Below are 15,977 nucleotides of genomic sequence, written 5' to 3' on the forward strand. Positions count from 1 at the left end.
ATGGCCATGTCTACGCTACAAAATTATGTTAACCTAACTTTCATAGGTATAAAGCCGCCAGAGTAATTACAGTACATCACATAAAGAACAAGGAGTACTTGTGGCACCTTAGAGACTAACACATTTATTTGGGCATAAGCTTTTGTGGGCTAAAACTCACTTCATCGGATGCATGCAGTAGAAAATACAGTAGGAAGATATATATACACACATAGAGAACACGAAAAAATGGGGTGTTGCCATACCAACTCTAACAAGACTAATCAATTAAGGTGGGCTATTATCAGCAGGAGAAAAAACTTCATGTGTGCATCTACACTTTGCTCCTTGTGTCAGCGGTGCATGTCCTCACCAGGAGTGCTTGTATGGGGCATTGTGGGACAGCTCCTGAAAGCCAGTAACAGTCAACATAAGCAACACAGTTTCTACACTGACACTGTGTCAAAATAACTACATTGACTCTTAGCTGCTTGTGGAGGAGGAGTTATTAAGTTGACATAAGGGTCAGTTATGTCAGCAGAAGCGAAATTTAAGTGTAGATATGTCCATTATTATTAGGTTGATGTAAGCTGCCTTGCGTCAACCTAACTCTAATATAGACCAGACCTATGACAACCTCAGGAGAAGCATGCCCCACCCTTTGAGAGCATAGAATTAGATTTCTAATGGTATATAAACAAGTGGAAATGTATTCCCCAATATTTGCATACCTTAACTTTGCCACAGCCAGGGCAAAACATTTAAACTAATTGCTTGTCTAAGATGAAATACACCCAGACAAACATACTTGCTCCAGTACTGGATGTAACAGCTATAGATCACCTGCAGTTTTCTCCTGCAATCCTTTATTTCCCCACCACAACAGCAAAATGAACTGAGCAGCCTTGAAATCAGAATGCATGGCTTCTGACACCACATTCAGTCAGCCAGAAGGATGTGCTCATACCAGTCAGCACACTACATGATACTGGTCTGGGAAGCAAGAATTTCAAGATCCCTCAAAGCCAACCCAAGACTCCCTTTCTGGCAGTATAGCATACCTGCTTCATGGTCCCTTTGTCTAAGTGCCCCTTGGTTCAATTAAATCAAAATCCAAAGACACTACAGATAGTTAAAGTGTAGTTTTTATTAAATTATAAATTTTGTAACAAAAACCAAGACAGATCAACAAAGACCAACAAAAACAAACTACAAGGACTAGACAGCAAAGCCAATGAAAATGCAATGAAGTGTGTACAGATAAGAATTATCAACGAAAGTTAATAGCATTTTTACATTTCCACTGCATGAAGATAAAATGATTGCTTTGTCTAATAAAACACATCTTAACTCCAAACTCACATATTATTTTCTCACATTAAATTAAGCATCCTGCTCATACCCAACATCTTGTCTGTTCCCACATTGCTTTAGTGTTCTTTTCATATATCAATCCATGCAGAAAGTAGTAAGACACTTAATGCAACAGTCAGATAATGAAGACAATCTGAGTTGTACAGTGGATATACATTGGCCAAAAAGGGACTGAGTATCTCCACGGGGTAAAATGCTACAAAATAAACACAAAAGACATTTTCAAGAAAACTGGGTATTGCTAAGTAGCTTTCAAACCATTAACAAGACACCCCAGTTTCTTACATTTAAAGAGTCTTCCAGCTGAGACATGTTGAGACTTTAAGTTAACAGGCCAAATCTGTTTCTCCCTTTTCCCCCCTCCCACTTCAAATACACTGCTAGGTTTGAGTGCAATGCCAGCATGGACAGAAAATTTACAGATACTGGTCTGAGTTTTTAACACATGGCTCTAAATTTAAACTTCAGTTATCGTGCACTGTCCATCAGGCCTTCTAGATCTTACACTGGTGCTTACTGCTCCACCCCCTGCCACTGGTCTCTCTATTACTGATTGGTTTGCATTTGCATTCAAGTGTCTTTGCTGGGCAGAGGACGTGTGTTGCTGAAGTTGAGCATACACATCCTCACTATCGCTGCTATCATCCGATTCGGTTTCCTCAACGGAGGTGTCAGGGGCTGGCACCCTACCAGAAGATGATGACTCATGGTCTTCCTCTCCCTCTCCCCTATGACTTCTTTCAGCCATGCTGTCTCCGTTTATTTGTAAGTGGGCAAAAGAGTTCTCTAAAGAAGTGCTTGCATCAGGTGATGGCGTTGCAGGACTCGTCAGCTGACCATCTAGTGAAGTTAGGGGTCTAGCAGAAACGGATGCTAGAGGCTGCGCAGCAGCAGCCCCCAGAGCCGATGTACTGTCTGCGCCATCAGCAGAGCTCTCTCTTCCTAGATTGACAGTGCTAGAATCACAGTCCAACCTAAGCCCGGCCACTCCCTTCTTTGGTATATCTATTATGTCCCGTTTTATTTTCCTGCGACGTCCATGCTCATTTCTCCTATACTGAACCATGTTTTCGAGATCTGCTACATACAAAAACCCAGCAATTAACATTTCAGTACTCTTTTTACCTTTGGAAAAGGCATCTTCCAGCTCCCTACTGGTACGTTCATCATATTGCCACCAACCATTTCTACCTTCATAGTACCAAGCATATTCCCCATTGCCTCTGCTTGCCACTTTGAGTTCCTCTGGCGACAGTAAGGTTGGCTTGTCAAGAAAGTCCTCAGGAATCTCCTGCCGACACAGTGCACATCGTTTTCCAAGCCAGGAAGCTCCCTTCACACACAGATAGCAGAAAACATGTTTACAAGGCAGACTCACTGGGTGGACACACGTTTGCAGACAGATAGCACATTCAGGGACTGTTAGGGAAGGTGTTGCATTGGAACATGACTCATTTGTCTTCCTATTAGTGGGAAGCATGTTGATCGAGTGATCAATTTCACCACAGCCAGCCATCCTACAAAGAATCAGAAATAGATTTAAGTCAGGTTATAGGTATTAAGACAAATCAGTACCTTAACTCACCTAAGACAATACTAATCACAGAATAAATAAAAGCTTTCCATGAAGTTAAACTTTTGGACAATCAGATATGAAACAAACTGAGCATTTTAAAACATTTACGTTTTATAGGTGCATAGTTCAGTGATGTTAACAATGGCTTCCAAATACCAAGTTCAGCATCCCAACCTGGTTGTCTATTTCAGTTTTAGTATGCCAGTTCAGACTAATTGATTTGCAGTTCCTTCTGTGCTCCCAGGCAGGATGTTAGCTAATCAATAAGGAATTTTCTTTTGTGCATACTCTGGTGCAATAGCTGCTTGAGTGCATTCAGTCAGCCAGCTGTTTGTATGCCTCTTCAAGAAATGAACAGCAGCTGAAAGTTTGTAAATCTTGCTTTCATGACAGAAAATCCTCAAGAAGTGCTCTGCCTGTAGGCACCTACGTGAAGCAACTTATAGAGCTTGTCTTGATAACGATGGGGAGCATCAACTCAGGAGCCTAGAAGATGGAAATACCTATTCAGCAGCCTTCTCCCACTCCCACAGCACTCTATGGGATGCTCTCATGAGGGACTTTCCGTCCTTCCTCTCATCTAATAGCCCTCAAGAGTCAGCTAGGCACCCAGGCAAAAGTAGTAACTTTGTGATTAATGGTGAGTGTTGTAGAGCAGTGGCTTTCAACCTTTTCAGACTTCTATACCCCTAATCCTTTCAGGAGTCTGATTTGTCTTGCATAATCCCAAATTACACTTCACTTAAAAACTACTTGCTTACAAAAGACATAAAAATACAAAAGCGTCACAGCACACCATTACTTAAAAATAGCTTACTTTCTCATTTTTATCATATAATTATAAAATAAATCAACTGGAATATAAATAATGTACTTAAATTTCAATGTGTAGTATATAGAGCAGTATAAACAAGTCATTGTCTATATGAAATTTTAGGTAGTACTGACTTCGCTAGTGCTTTTTACGTAGCCTAGTGTAAAATTAGGCAAATATCTAGATGAGTTTATGTATCCCCGGAAGACCTCTGCATACCCCCATGGGTATGCGTACCTCTCGTTGTGAACCAGTGTTGTAGAGTGCCCAGAGAGAACCTGCATCATAACTCCGTCCAGACTTGGCTGTAGCTAGCAGTGACACGTGTTGGCAACCATATTAACTCTAGATTTAGGCTTGACAACAGATACCATTCCAGCTGCTTCTTGCCTGAAGTACCACCCTCCCTTCCCAAGTGGCTATCAGTCTCTACTTTGCCTCTCCAGCCAACCATCTTTGGTAGGTATTCTCAAAGTAAAACTGTCCTTCCCTCCTCCGAACAAAATATTAGCTGCCTCAGGGTTGATACTAGTCCTCTTTATAATATACAGACTGCTGTCTACCAGACCCTTTCTCTCTTGGAGCAATGTATCTTTCTCGGAACCAAACACCCCAAAGGTGTGAAAATTTCAGAAAGTTAATGTTAAGGAATTTTCATGGGGGAAGAGAGGACCCAGATTGAAAGCTGTGTGAGGTCAGAAGGGGAAAGAACTGTTTGAATTCTGTAGGGGATAAATAAGTGAAAGGAAAAAGGGAACTCTAAGGACACAAAGCAGGCTATATGACAATACAAATCTGAAGATCAAACCTCTCTTCCTTAGATTTAGATAGGGTCCTTCATATAGCTCCCATGACTCCAAAAGAGCTACCTGAAGGGTTAAAATAATATTGGTGAGAACACTAATAAACGGATCTTTCCTGTTCATTCTGTTGGGGAATCCAAAGTGCTCTCTTTGGGAGAATCCTAATTCAACATGATCTTCCTCCTACTAAAGCAAGATTGTTTATCTTGAGGAAATTTATCAAACTACCTGGGACTCGGCTCCTTCAGGAACCAAGAAACTCTCTTCTTCCCCAGAGGATGTGCAACCCCTGCAGAACTCAGAGACATAGATAAGGATTTTAAAAGGATTAGGTATGCAGCAGCATCTCAGGCCTTTTATTTTAGTTCATTCTTATCTGCTAGGTAACAGTTAGTTGGGTACTATCAGCATAATTTTCTTCTGAATGACAGACACTAATCTCTTCAAACCACTTCCTGATCATCAATTTATGCTTACTAAAAGTACTACAACTTGAGCACTTAGAAGATCATGTGGATAAACGTACCCACCTATATTTCAGTTTCTTATCTGAGAATTTCGCCCTCCCATAGACAAGATCAATAACTAAGATAAAGATTAATGGAATCTTTATAATAGTGTCTGAATTGACATGCCAGAATGCAGAAGTAGAATTACCATCTGGCAATTGTCTTTCTGCACAGTAATATGTGCCAAATTGAGTGAGTCACCCTAGAATGATCTGAGAAGATACTGTACCAGTTGTGTTACAGATTTTCCTCCAATTAACTTGCTTTGTAGCTTTCTCAGACTCTTGAAGTTATGTTTCGGAATAGAATTTGTTTAGATTCAAGTTAGTGTTTGTACTTGAGAGTTTATTACAGAGGGACACATGCTACTGATTTCTCAGAATATCCACAGGATGTAATGGAGCTTGTACTTCCCAGGGAAGTAACTGAAAGAAAAACCCTTGTACTGATTACCATATGCCAACAGTTGAAGAGGAGAGCAGGAACAACAGCTTCAATAATGGTGTATTATTGTCCAGAAAGACAGTTAGGTAAAGATTATTATTTCCCTACTAGTTTTACAAGAGACTCCCTTCTGAATGCTCTTTTTAAAATTGTCCTCTCTTTAGAGGACTGGAAGAGGTTAAACACCCTTTTGTATAAATAATTTTCCATACAAGTTTCATATCACACCTGATTAACACCTCAGAGAAAGCCAAGACTACCAAACTCTAAGCACAAATGCACCTGGTATTGGAAAAAATCACAAATTCTGGCACCACAAATTGCACTTACTAGTAACCTCCAATGACAGGAGATTCAAAGTTCCCACTATTTAGTAACAGCAATGCAAAGAGCATTAGCACTTAGACACTCCAATCAATGGTTCAAATGAGTTAATTTATAGGTTTACTGTTAGCTAAGTTACTTCTGATTTGCCACGGGCAAGCATGTGGGGTGGAGTGGGGAGGAAGCTAGACTTGCCTTCAGTCTTGGAATGCTGGCTCTCAGGAGAGAAATTGAGACATTCCTAGTTTACACAGATGTGTGTAGTCTCTCGAAGAGATTGCCAAACTAATCAAATTCTGCTTCTTGACTTCCAAGTGTGGAACTGGCTTATCTAGGACTTTTTGCTTATTCACATGGCTTGAGCTAAGAGAGGAAGACAATTATTTGGAGGGGGAATGATTTCAGGTAGATAGGGCTTGACAATCTTATCTCAAAATTCAAACAAGCACTGTTATTCCATAACTTAGAGCGATAAAAAGAGACCTGTTTTTTAAATTAACAAGGCTAAAGGTTTAATCCATTTCCCCAGAGGCCCAATCAGCTTCTTGGTTCCTATAACAGCTGAGGTCCACTGGAGTTGCATATGCACAAATTAGAGGGCAATCAGGCCTCAGAACATTTAAATTCAATAAAACTAACACAATCTAAACATGTCATTTTTAGAAGATCTTATCATTAATGGTTTTTTTTTAATAATCATGTTCTACGGGTTTACTTGATTAATCAGATCCAGTAGGACAAAAAAAATATTTGTTTTCAAAATTAGTAAATGGCACTTCAAAAGAAGGAAAAAATATTTAGAGACCACAGTAGCAATGGTCAAGTTATGGTTCAGAAGGCGCTGTCATTCCAAGCTTCCTTTCAGGTACTCATATAAGTAAAGGATAGCTTGCTCTGGGCTGAAATTTCCCATGTTTGTTCTTAGCCCAATGGTAATTTTTTTATTTTGAAGTTTGATCAACAACTAATTGGGGTCAATCTGTAGGACTGCCTTTATTTTTAATTGCTTAAGCTCTATTTTCACTTTTTAAAATGGCTGATAAACAGCAAGAATTATGTTTTTTACCACTGTTGCAGAAAGCAGCTGAAAATATACTCGTTCATGTCAAACACCGCTTTTAAAAATAAAACTATCTGAAACATTTGGACCAAAAATTCAGGTGTGAAAAGAATGCTCAAAGAACACTGGGCATTTGAACATGAAACAATGCACGCTGAAATGCAATAAACCACTTAAGATGGACCCAACCCACACTTCTGCCAGATATCTGTCCCTGTTATCCCCTATTTTTATAGGAATGTATTATCATTAAATCATACATGCAGCCAAAGAATGTGTGAAATTGTATGTCTGGAAGTGTCCTCATTAGCACTCAAAATTTGGATCAGGTGATGCAGGAAATCTAGATAAAAAGCCTTCAGGCATTATGGGTCCCTTCAAAGAGAGAAACTGGATTTACCTCAGTAGATAATTATTTTTGTTAATAGTAAAGGCCAGATTTTGAACCTCAGTTCAGTATCTCTAAGTAACTGATAAATTCAAGTCGATTAACATAATAAAACAATGATGTTGAGCTTACTTCTTTTTTAGTATGGTTCCTGATGACGCATGCCACAAGACTAAAATTGTCCTCTTCAAATGTATCCAATCAGAATATAGTGTACTCTTTCCCACTGTTGGCTCATTCTTCTGCGCTGCACAAGAGAACACTACTAGCGTTTCAACTTCTCTGCAAGTTGAGGAAAAGAAAACATCATTATTAGAGGAACACTGAACAGAGTTCCCTTTCTTTTAGCAGTCTAATAGCAAACAAAATACAGTGTTATGTTCTCATTACAGCAAACGGAAGAATACCACCCTCTTACCATTTTATGCAGGATATTTTCAACATCTAGAAATACAGTTTTCAAATAGGTGGTCGTCTTGTTTTAAAATCCCCAATTTCTGCCTGCCTTTTGTCATCCACTTTTGTGATATCAAACTTCAACAAATCTACCTCACTTACTAAGGTATTTATAAAGGCAATTGCATTGGTATATAAGAACTAGGTAACTGCGAGTGAACGGTGATTCTTAAGACTGCTGCTTACTATGTAATGGCAAGCAGTGGAGAAACAAGAGCAACTATATTCATACCAATACTCGTCTCTCTACTTCCCAAGCCTTTCAACACATTACATAATTCTAGGAAGTTGTGTGATCACAAGTCCCTTCTTAAACTCAGGAAGTTTGGGAAGGCAGAGGGGCTTTAACATTCATAAAATGTTTTGGGATTCATTCATAATAAATTGTGTGTATGCATTTTGTGAGAGAGGATGATAAGGTAGTTCAGTTTCCATAACCATTTGGTCAAATGCCTCCTTCAAAGTGCCAAGGGTACCAGTTAATGCCAGTCATGATACACTTTCCAATGTGTGATTTGTTCTGCAGAAACTAGACTGACACTAATTTATGTCACACAAGCCAAATAGCCATCAGATGGTAATAACTGTCTTACTAATGACAGAAGCTGGAACTGAAGCAGTGACCTGTAAGCAAATAACTCTAAAGCGGGAATCTGCAACCCTCATGAGGTCACAAAATGATACCAAGGTGTCAAGATCACATTGTCCCCACACCCTAACTGGAATCAAGCAAGTTCAGGTCCTACTATAAAAAAAGGGAGATGAAATATAGGAATAGTTGATAACTCTTAGGCTATGTCTACACTACCCATGTTACAGCGCGGGCGCGGCAGCAATGTAACGTGGACAATGCAGACTCGCTTTATCGTCAGGGGAGAGCTCTCCTGGCAGTAACCAAAAAAACAAAAAAAAACCCTGAATGAGTGGTGGTACCTTTATTGCACTGTCTATACTGGTGCTTTTCAGCGCTAAAGCTTTTGTTGCTCAGGGATGTGTTTTTTCACAACCCTGAACGACAAAAGTTTTAGCGCTGAAAGTGGGAGTGTAGACACAGCCTTACTTGTGCTCTAAAGCATTACCAGTCCTATGGGTAGAGTTCCGTGTCTGTCACAGAGCCTGCAGAAGTCATGGATTCCGTGACTTTCTGCAACCTCCAGGACTTCTGCAGGGGCCAGTGTGGCTGATCTCGGGGGTGCCAAAGCAGCTGGCCCCGGCCACAGCCACACCAGCCACCGCTCCCGCAGTCCTGGGCAGCGGTCCCTGGCCAGCTGACTGGAGCAGTAGTGGTTCCTGGCCGGCCAAAGCATCCACGGCCTCGGGCAGCAGTCTGCAGCTGGCCAGTCGGAGCAGCTGCAGTCCGCTGGCCCCGGCAGCCAATGTTGCTGGCCTTGGGTGCCCCCCAAAATTTAATCATATGTATTTTTAGTTTAAGTCATGCACAGGTCGCAGGCCATGAATTTTTGTTTATTGCCCATGACCTCTCCATGACTTTTACTAAAAATACCCTGACTAAACCGTTACCTTACCTGTGCCTATGAGTTACACATTCCTCCTCTGCTGCAGCTTTTAAAGCACTGTTAAATCACATTTATTTAACCAATTTGCGCTACACCTTTCAATTGTTGCATCATGTATTACATTTGAGGTTCATTTTAAAGTGAACGTGAGAAAGTGTCATGTGTTTCCATTCACTCAAGAAAAGAGCTATTTCAGCGAAATTTTAGTGCACAGATCAGACTCACATGTATGCAGCAGAGTGAAGTTAAAAAGTGATAGGTCCCTGAGAGAGAGCTGAATACTTAACATAACTGTAGAACATACATCATTGATAACACAGACTGTAAATGTTTAGATGACTTTTTAGTTAACGTGTTTGAGTAATAAATCGCCATACTAAAGTTATTCTCTGGCTACAACTGAGCACGGGACATTTTAGAAATTATTCCTAAGGAATACTGCCAAGGTCAACAGGCCTCAACATATGTACTTACACCCTTTTAAAGGCAAAGGTTTTTTTCAGTGTCTCTCTGGTCGTCCCCCACCCATTAGCTTCCAAAAAGAAGAGCTGCAACAATGTTAAAATTCCAGCTCCTCCTTAAGCAGCCAACAGACAAGATATTGGGTTTACTGTGACCAAAGAGTCAGTTGTAACAAAACTCAAGGCCCTGGGTGTGCTGTTTGATCTATCACCTTTTAGAAGCTGGCATTGAATTACGGCTGCTGCATCTCATTTAAAGAAGCTTTTTGTCTAACCCTTTTCCAAATCCACTGTCAGAGGTGATACACATCATAACCCAAATTAATTAACTGTGGAGTGGGGAGAAGGAAAATAAGTCAGGTCTTTCAAGTCTTAAAAAGAGTATGCTCTGGGAATAATTATCCCTAAAAAAAATATCTAGTCAGGGATATAATTATAAGGTTAAGGTAAAGCAGCTTTTTAACTGCTCTGTAACTTTAAAGTGAATTAGTTCAGAAACTGACTTCAGGAAACCTCTACATTTCATTAAATTGTTATTTCCACATTAAGCAAGACCTGAAAAATTTACCTAGCCAGGATCAAAGATGTCTGTGCTGAAACACGCACCCTTCCCCAAACTGCCCCTGCTCTGAATTTCTGAATGTTTTAAAGTAATTTCTCACCCTATGCACCTAACATTCTCTTCCCCACCTCTACCACCCTCAACTCTCCCATTACACACATAAAACCTCATTTCATTCACCAATTATCTCACACACAGGGGCTGAAACATTTATTCAACACCTAACAGCCAAATTATTAAACTAGAGAAGCAGCTCCAATGGCCAGGAGCAACATCCAGGTGAAAGCCGCATCCTATACCAGCTGCTGGGATTCCTACCAAGCTGATGTCCATGGTCTATACTCAAGGGTTCCATCTTTTGAAGTGTCTGGCTAGCAGGTGTCTCCTGCATCCTTCAAAACCCCGCTGGTTGTTGCAAGAGTGATAGTGAGATTCTCTCAACAAAAGCATCATCCCTTCTACATCCGATTTTGGCACCCTCCTCTACTGCTCAGAGCTTTTCCCAGATTGAAACAGAGGGAAATTGATTATTCTTGTCAGTTTAATTGCTGCCCCCAGAGTACTCTCTCACAGCAGTGAAGACTGGGAATGCTCTGGTCAGTTTTTGCTTGGATGCTGCTTTGGAGTTCTGAACAGCAAAAGAGGAACTAAAAATCTGCGGATTTAGGAAGACAGAGCTTTCAGTTTCTACTTTGTTCATATTTGGAAGATGATCGTCACAGTCATAAAGGCTAGAAACTTATTTCCAGATAGAAGCTTATATTTTGCAAAAGCAGACAGAAGGAAAGCTTCCTGCTTGCCAAAGGCTAGTGGATGTTTAAAGCCTTGTAGTTCTGCCAACCTTGCGAATACTGTACCACTACACAGAGTACTCTGAAATAATTAATACAATTAAGACATTGATTAATTCATGAAATTAAGATTGCCCCTATATGCTTAAAAAGATATGAAATCCTCATTCAATAACTTGTCAATAAACATAATTTAAGATACATAAAACCTTTTCTTCTGTAAATACAGCTGGCTCTACCAAAAGAGAATTTTAGAATTTTTCATTAGGCTCCCTGACTCAAAAGAAATTAAACAAAACCCTGTCTGAATAATGCCTCTGCTTAATACTCAGGAAGCAGTTACAAAAATTGAAGAATTTTTTAAAGATATTCCAACTTAAAAAATGAAAATTATACTGCCGTCTAAAAATTTGTTACTTGCCATTGTTACAATTGACATGATATTACTATAACTGAAATTAGTTTGTCTTCTTTGTGCATTTGACAGCACACTGTGATAGACAGTTTCACTGTCTCCCCCATATAACCAGTCACTTTCCCATATATATATATATATATATATATATATATATATATATATATATATATATATATATATATATATATAGTGATGGGATTACATTTCAGGTTGATAAGAGTCCTTTTATGCATTCCATGATCACTTAATAAAAAGGGCTGATGTTTATTTACCAGATACATCCGTTCACTACTGTAACACAGGGAAAAAAATAGTATAAAATGGTCAAACATTTTTATCAAAACTGGTGAAGAGATGTTAAAAATAAAAGTTTTCCTCCTCTTATTCTGCTACAACTGGAACCTTAATTCTAAGCTCCAGTTACAACAGATGCGTTACAGAAGTTTCAATTTCATAGGATCATAGGAACATAAAGCTGGAAGGGTCCTCAAGAAGTCATCAAGTCTAGCCCCCTGTACTCAGGCAGGACCAACATAAACCTAGACCACCCTGGCAGGCGACTGTCCAACCTTTTTGTGAAAACCTCCAATGATGAGGTTCCCATAATCTCCCTTGCTAGCCTATTCCAGATCTTAACTGCCCTTATAGGTAGAAAGTTTCCCCTAATATCTAATCTAACTCTGTCTTGTTGCAGATTAAGCCCATTACTTCTTGTCCTACCTTCAGTGGACATGGAGAGCAATTGATCACAGTCCTCTTTAGAACGGCCCTTAACATAGTTGAAGATTATTTCTAATATTGGATAAACAACTGCCAAATGTAATAGTCCTATTATGGACTTATTTCTAATATATCTAAACTTTGATTCACCATTCACAACCAAAACAATGTAATATTCATTAACTCCAACAGGAATTTTGCCAGTGATGTACATGGAAGCAGGTTTGAGCCCCAAATTACCATTGCTGTGTAGAGACAGGTGCTGGATACAGCAACACCTTTATAACTTTTACTAAAATGCAGAGCAGAGAAAGAGTATGATTCTGTTAAGTTGGTTTCTACCACCAATTCTAGAAGTCAATTGTTCCTGTACACTTTGAAAATTCTGCAGTTCTATCTTGGTAACTGACAGTTCAATTACAACTAAATTGATGCTGCATAATTTGAAGATGCAAGTTAAACCATATTTCATCAATTGATTTACATATTACTAAAAAAATGGGCACAATTTCCTTCCTTCATTCAGCACAGATTTTGCACCATATCAATAGAATCAGAGTAGCATTTTTTATTTCTTACAACTACTGTAATTGTTAGCAATTTAGTTCTGTCCAACGGATTGTAGAGTAAATTGCTGGAAAATTATCAGTAAATAAAAGTCATTAAATAAAAGTTACTCTCATTTTGACCAAATCAAGATTCAGATTTTACTGTTAATTCAATACTATCTGACAAAAGCTTCATTCTGATAATCCATTTTAGAGAGCAGTTCCAAAGACCAGTTTTAAACAAACTGTCAATACTTGACTGCTGCCACTGTGCTTTTGTTTTCAAACTTGTATTTGATTGCAATATTTCCTTTAAGATATCAAGTTTGAGAAACACAAAAATAAATTCTGCATCTTATTCCTCCTAACAATTACTAAATATTCTGGAATTTGTTTTAGCAGACAAGCAAAAAAACAACATTTACAGTCTGCAAAATAGGAAGATTACCATGAGATTCAGTCAAATAGTAAACATTTTATCCTTTTTATTGTGAACTAAAAACACTTTCAATTTGTTAGATCATGCCAATATAGGTTACTATCTGTTGCTCTTACATAAAAATTATATTTACCAGATATTCCTAGTAGTCTATTAGTTTCAGTGGAGAAGCTGTCTCATCTGTTCTTTGTACCAAAAACTGGGCCACAGATCTATTTTCACCTTCCATTTAAACACGCTAAAAACAATGGAAGGAAATCCCAGGGCCCAACCTATTAGTTACCAAAAAAAGCATTTTCGTGAAAAGTTTTTGGATGCCCCCTTTTTAGACCTCCTAAAGTACCGTAAGCATTTTGATATAATTTCCTAGCTCAATTTTTTATTACAATAATGAACATTACAAGCTACAGAGATGACATTTTGAAAACAGGATATATAAAACACTGCACAGCATTATTTATAAGATATTAAAAATTAATACTTCACACTTACGCAGTTCCTTTGCTCTGAGGAGCAGCCATGCGCTCTCCCTTTCCGCCCTTGCCCTCAACATTCCTCCATGCCTCCCTATAGGGGCACGCCCCACAGTTTGGAGACCTCTGGTCTAGAGTTTTGAAACTTAGATATATTTTAATATTTGCAAGTCAATTCTGCCTCCACTAACTGTTCAAAATACCCAACCACAGAAGAAACTGTGGAAAACACTACAAATACCTAAAACAAAGCAAAATAATCCTGTGAAGTCATCAAAAGACATATGAATGCAAGATGCAGACGAAAGATGATCAGCTATTTCTCAGATTTTGGATATTACTTATATCTAAGCTTGCAAGTAAGATTTTTATCAGTAAATGTTGCTAAACATCAATTTCACCATACACATAAACCCATGAAAAATATTTCCATCAATAACTGAAATTTATGGAGACAAAATAAGAAAAATGCTGTTTGAGACCTTCTTAGAGCTTCATTTGAGAACATTTAGGTTTTATGTTTTGACATGTGATGTTGACAATTTGTGTTTTAAGTTATAAAAACTTAACTTCTTGAATCTCAGTGTCTACTGTCATTAAACAATTGTCTGAACCCGTCTGACTACCAATAATTTCCCACAACCATGAAAATCTATATCAATAAAAAAATGCAGAAAAATAGACATGGATATTATCCGTGCAAATCATAAAACAACAACAACAACAAAATTTCTCCCAAGCCTGGCTCCATCACACCCCACCCTGGGCTTCCCACCTGTCAGGAGACAGGTCCCCTCCCCAGAGGGCTTTCAAAGCGCGTGGATAAATTATAAATTTACTGCGAGTTAGGGGGGTTAAGATTTGTTTTTTAAGTACAACGTTGAGCGGGGTCAAGTTGCCCCGATGCGCTGCCCTCCCCCAGCCCCAGGGGCCGTGGGCTGAGCTCGCAAGAGGGCGAGGGGGACAAATTAGCACAGTTCCCCGGGGGGGGGCAGACACACCGGCGTCACGTGACCGAGGGGTTACGCAGTTGCCAAACAACGCAGCCCGATCCCCCGGGTGGGTGGTTGCCAGGGGCTCCGCCAGCCCCGCTCCCTCTCGGCAAAGCGGTGCGGGCCCCGCTCCGTCTGAGTGGCGGGCGGGCTCCTGCTTCTCCTTGGGCAGCTACCACCCACCCCACCTCGGGGGCTCTGTGGCCATTTGTCCAGGGCCCCGGCATCCGCTCCAGCCCCCGGGGCGGGGAGGCCCCAGCGGGAGCCGCTGTGAGGAGCCTGCGGGGTGGGTGAGCGGAACCCCTCCCTCCTCCAGCGGGCGCGCGCAGGCCCCCGGCTCCCGAGCGGCGGGATCTAGAACGCGGCGGCGTCACGGACTCACCCGCGGGCCCGGCTCGCGCTGCTCCGTCGCTTCACCGCTGAGCGACAAGCAAACACCCGCCCGAGCCACCGTCACCTGCCGCCGCCGAGAGAGCGAGACGCGACGACGTCAGCGCGCAGAGGGGAGGGGGGACGCACCGTGGCGGGGGGGGTGGGGAGGAGCGGTCAGAGACACTCTCCCACGGTGGAAGCCTGAGAGGGGGTGGCGACAAACCAGACCCCCATTGGCGCGCGGCCACGCAGCCGCTCCCCCGCGGTGTCTCCCTGGGGAGTTCCCCCAGGCCCACAATACTCACAGCCGCCTCCCTCCTACTGCTGCGCGTGTCCGCCGCGCGCTCCCTTTTGCTGCTTAGGCCCCAGCGGGTGTTGCGCGGCCTGTGGAGCACGCGCCGCGGAATGTGTCTGAGCTGGTGCCCAGCAGCCCGGACCCGGCCGCCCCTGCACCTGGCGCTGCGGCGGGGAGCCCACAGCACCAAGCGCCGCCCCCACGCTCCGGCGCTGCGGGCCAGCGGGGACCATCTGCTCGCGGAGTCTGACCTCGTGCACAGCGGCGCCCGGGCAGCCCTGCAGGGAGCCCCAGCACCAGGGTTTGGCCAAAGCGAATCTTCCAGCTGGGCAGCCCGCCTGGATCTGCAGACAGCAGGAGGTGGAGAAGCTCGTAGTTCGCGTCAATGGTGACTCACCTTCACTGTTGTTTAATACCTAATGTTGCTCCCAGCCCCTGGTTCTTGTCATGCTGGATTAGCGAGCCCCTGTGGACCCGGTATTTTCTCGCTGTGGTCGTTTGGATCGGCTGAGCTCTTCAAGTCTCTTGCTATAAGGCATTTTCTCCAGCTCTTGGATCGTTTTGGTGGCTCTTCTCTTCACCTCCATTTTTTCAGCATCCTTTTAAAAACGTGGGCACCAGGTTTGTATACTGTGTTCAAGTATCAACCTCACCAGTGCTAT

At 41.4% G+C, this 15,977-nt stretch overlaps 1 protein-coding gene across 5 annotated transcripts; it reads right to left on the bottom strand.

Annotated features, from left to right (window-relative positions):
• Positions 1 to 1,106: 1,106 nt before the first annotated feature.
• On the bottom strand, positions 1,107 to 15,344 carry RNF146 (ring finger protein 146). Of its 5 annotated transcripts, XM_050949775.1 has the most exons (4): positions 15,031 to 15,148; positions 7,404 to 7,553; positions 6,019 to 6,186; positions 1,107 to 2,870 (listed from the first exon to the last, which is right to left on the bottom strand). In XM_050949775.1, exon 4 carries the CDS (start codon positions 2,867 to 2,869, stop codon positions 1,811 to 1,813), a length of 1,059 nt encoding a protein of 352 aa, XP_050805732.1. In that variant the 5' UTR covers position 2,870; positions 6,019 to 6,186; positions 7,404 to 7,553; positions 15,031 to 15,148; the 3' UTR covers positions 1,107 to 1,810. The 5 variants fall into 5 exon arrangements, with proteins under 5 accessions (XP_050805732.1, XP_050805733.1, XP_050805731.1 ...); XM_050949776.1 differs by lacking the exons at positions 6,019 to 6,186; positions 15,031 to 15,148 and adding an exon at positions 15,326 to 15,344; XM_050949774.1 differs by lacking the exon at positions 6,019 to 6,186.
• Positions 15,345 to 15,977: the final 633 nt, after the last annotated feature.

Source organism: Gopherus flavomarginatus, chromosome 4 (assembly GCF_025201925.1).
Source record: "Gopherus flavomarginatus isolate rGopFla2 chromosome 4, rGopFla2.mat.asm, whole genome shotgun sequence".
In the NCBI taxonomy this organism is placed as follows: domain Eukaryota; kingdom Metazoa; phylum Chordata; order Testudines; family Testudinidae; genus Gopherus; species Gopherus flavomarginatus.

Excerpts from the sequence above, each read along its gene's own strand:
- RNF146 (XM_050949773.1), bottom strand. The coding sequence starts at position 13,704 with ATGGCTGCTCCTCAGAGCAAAGGAACTGC. Across the intron at positions 7,554-13,675 it reads CCTCAGAGCAAAGGAACTGC|AGAAGTTGAAACGCTAGTAG; the intron begins GTAAGTGTGAAG and ends CTCAACTTGCAG. Across the intron at positions 2,871-7,403 it reads GGAACCATACTAAAAAAGAA|GATGGCTGGCTGTGGTGAAA; the intron begins GTAAGCTCAACA and ends GATTCTTTGTAG.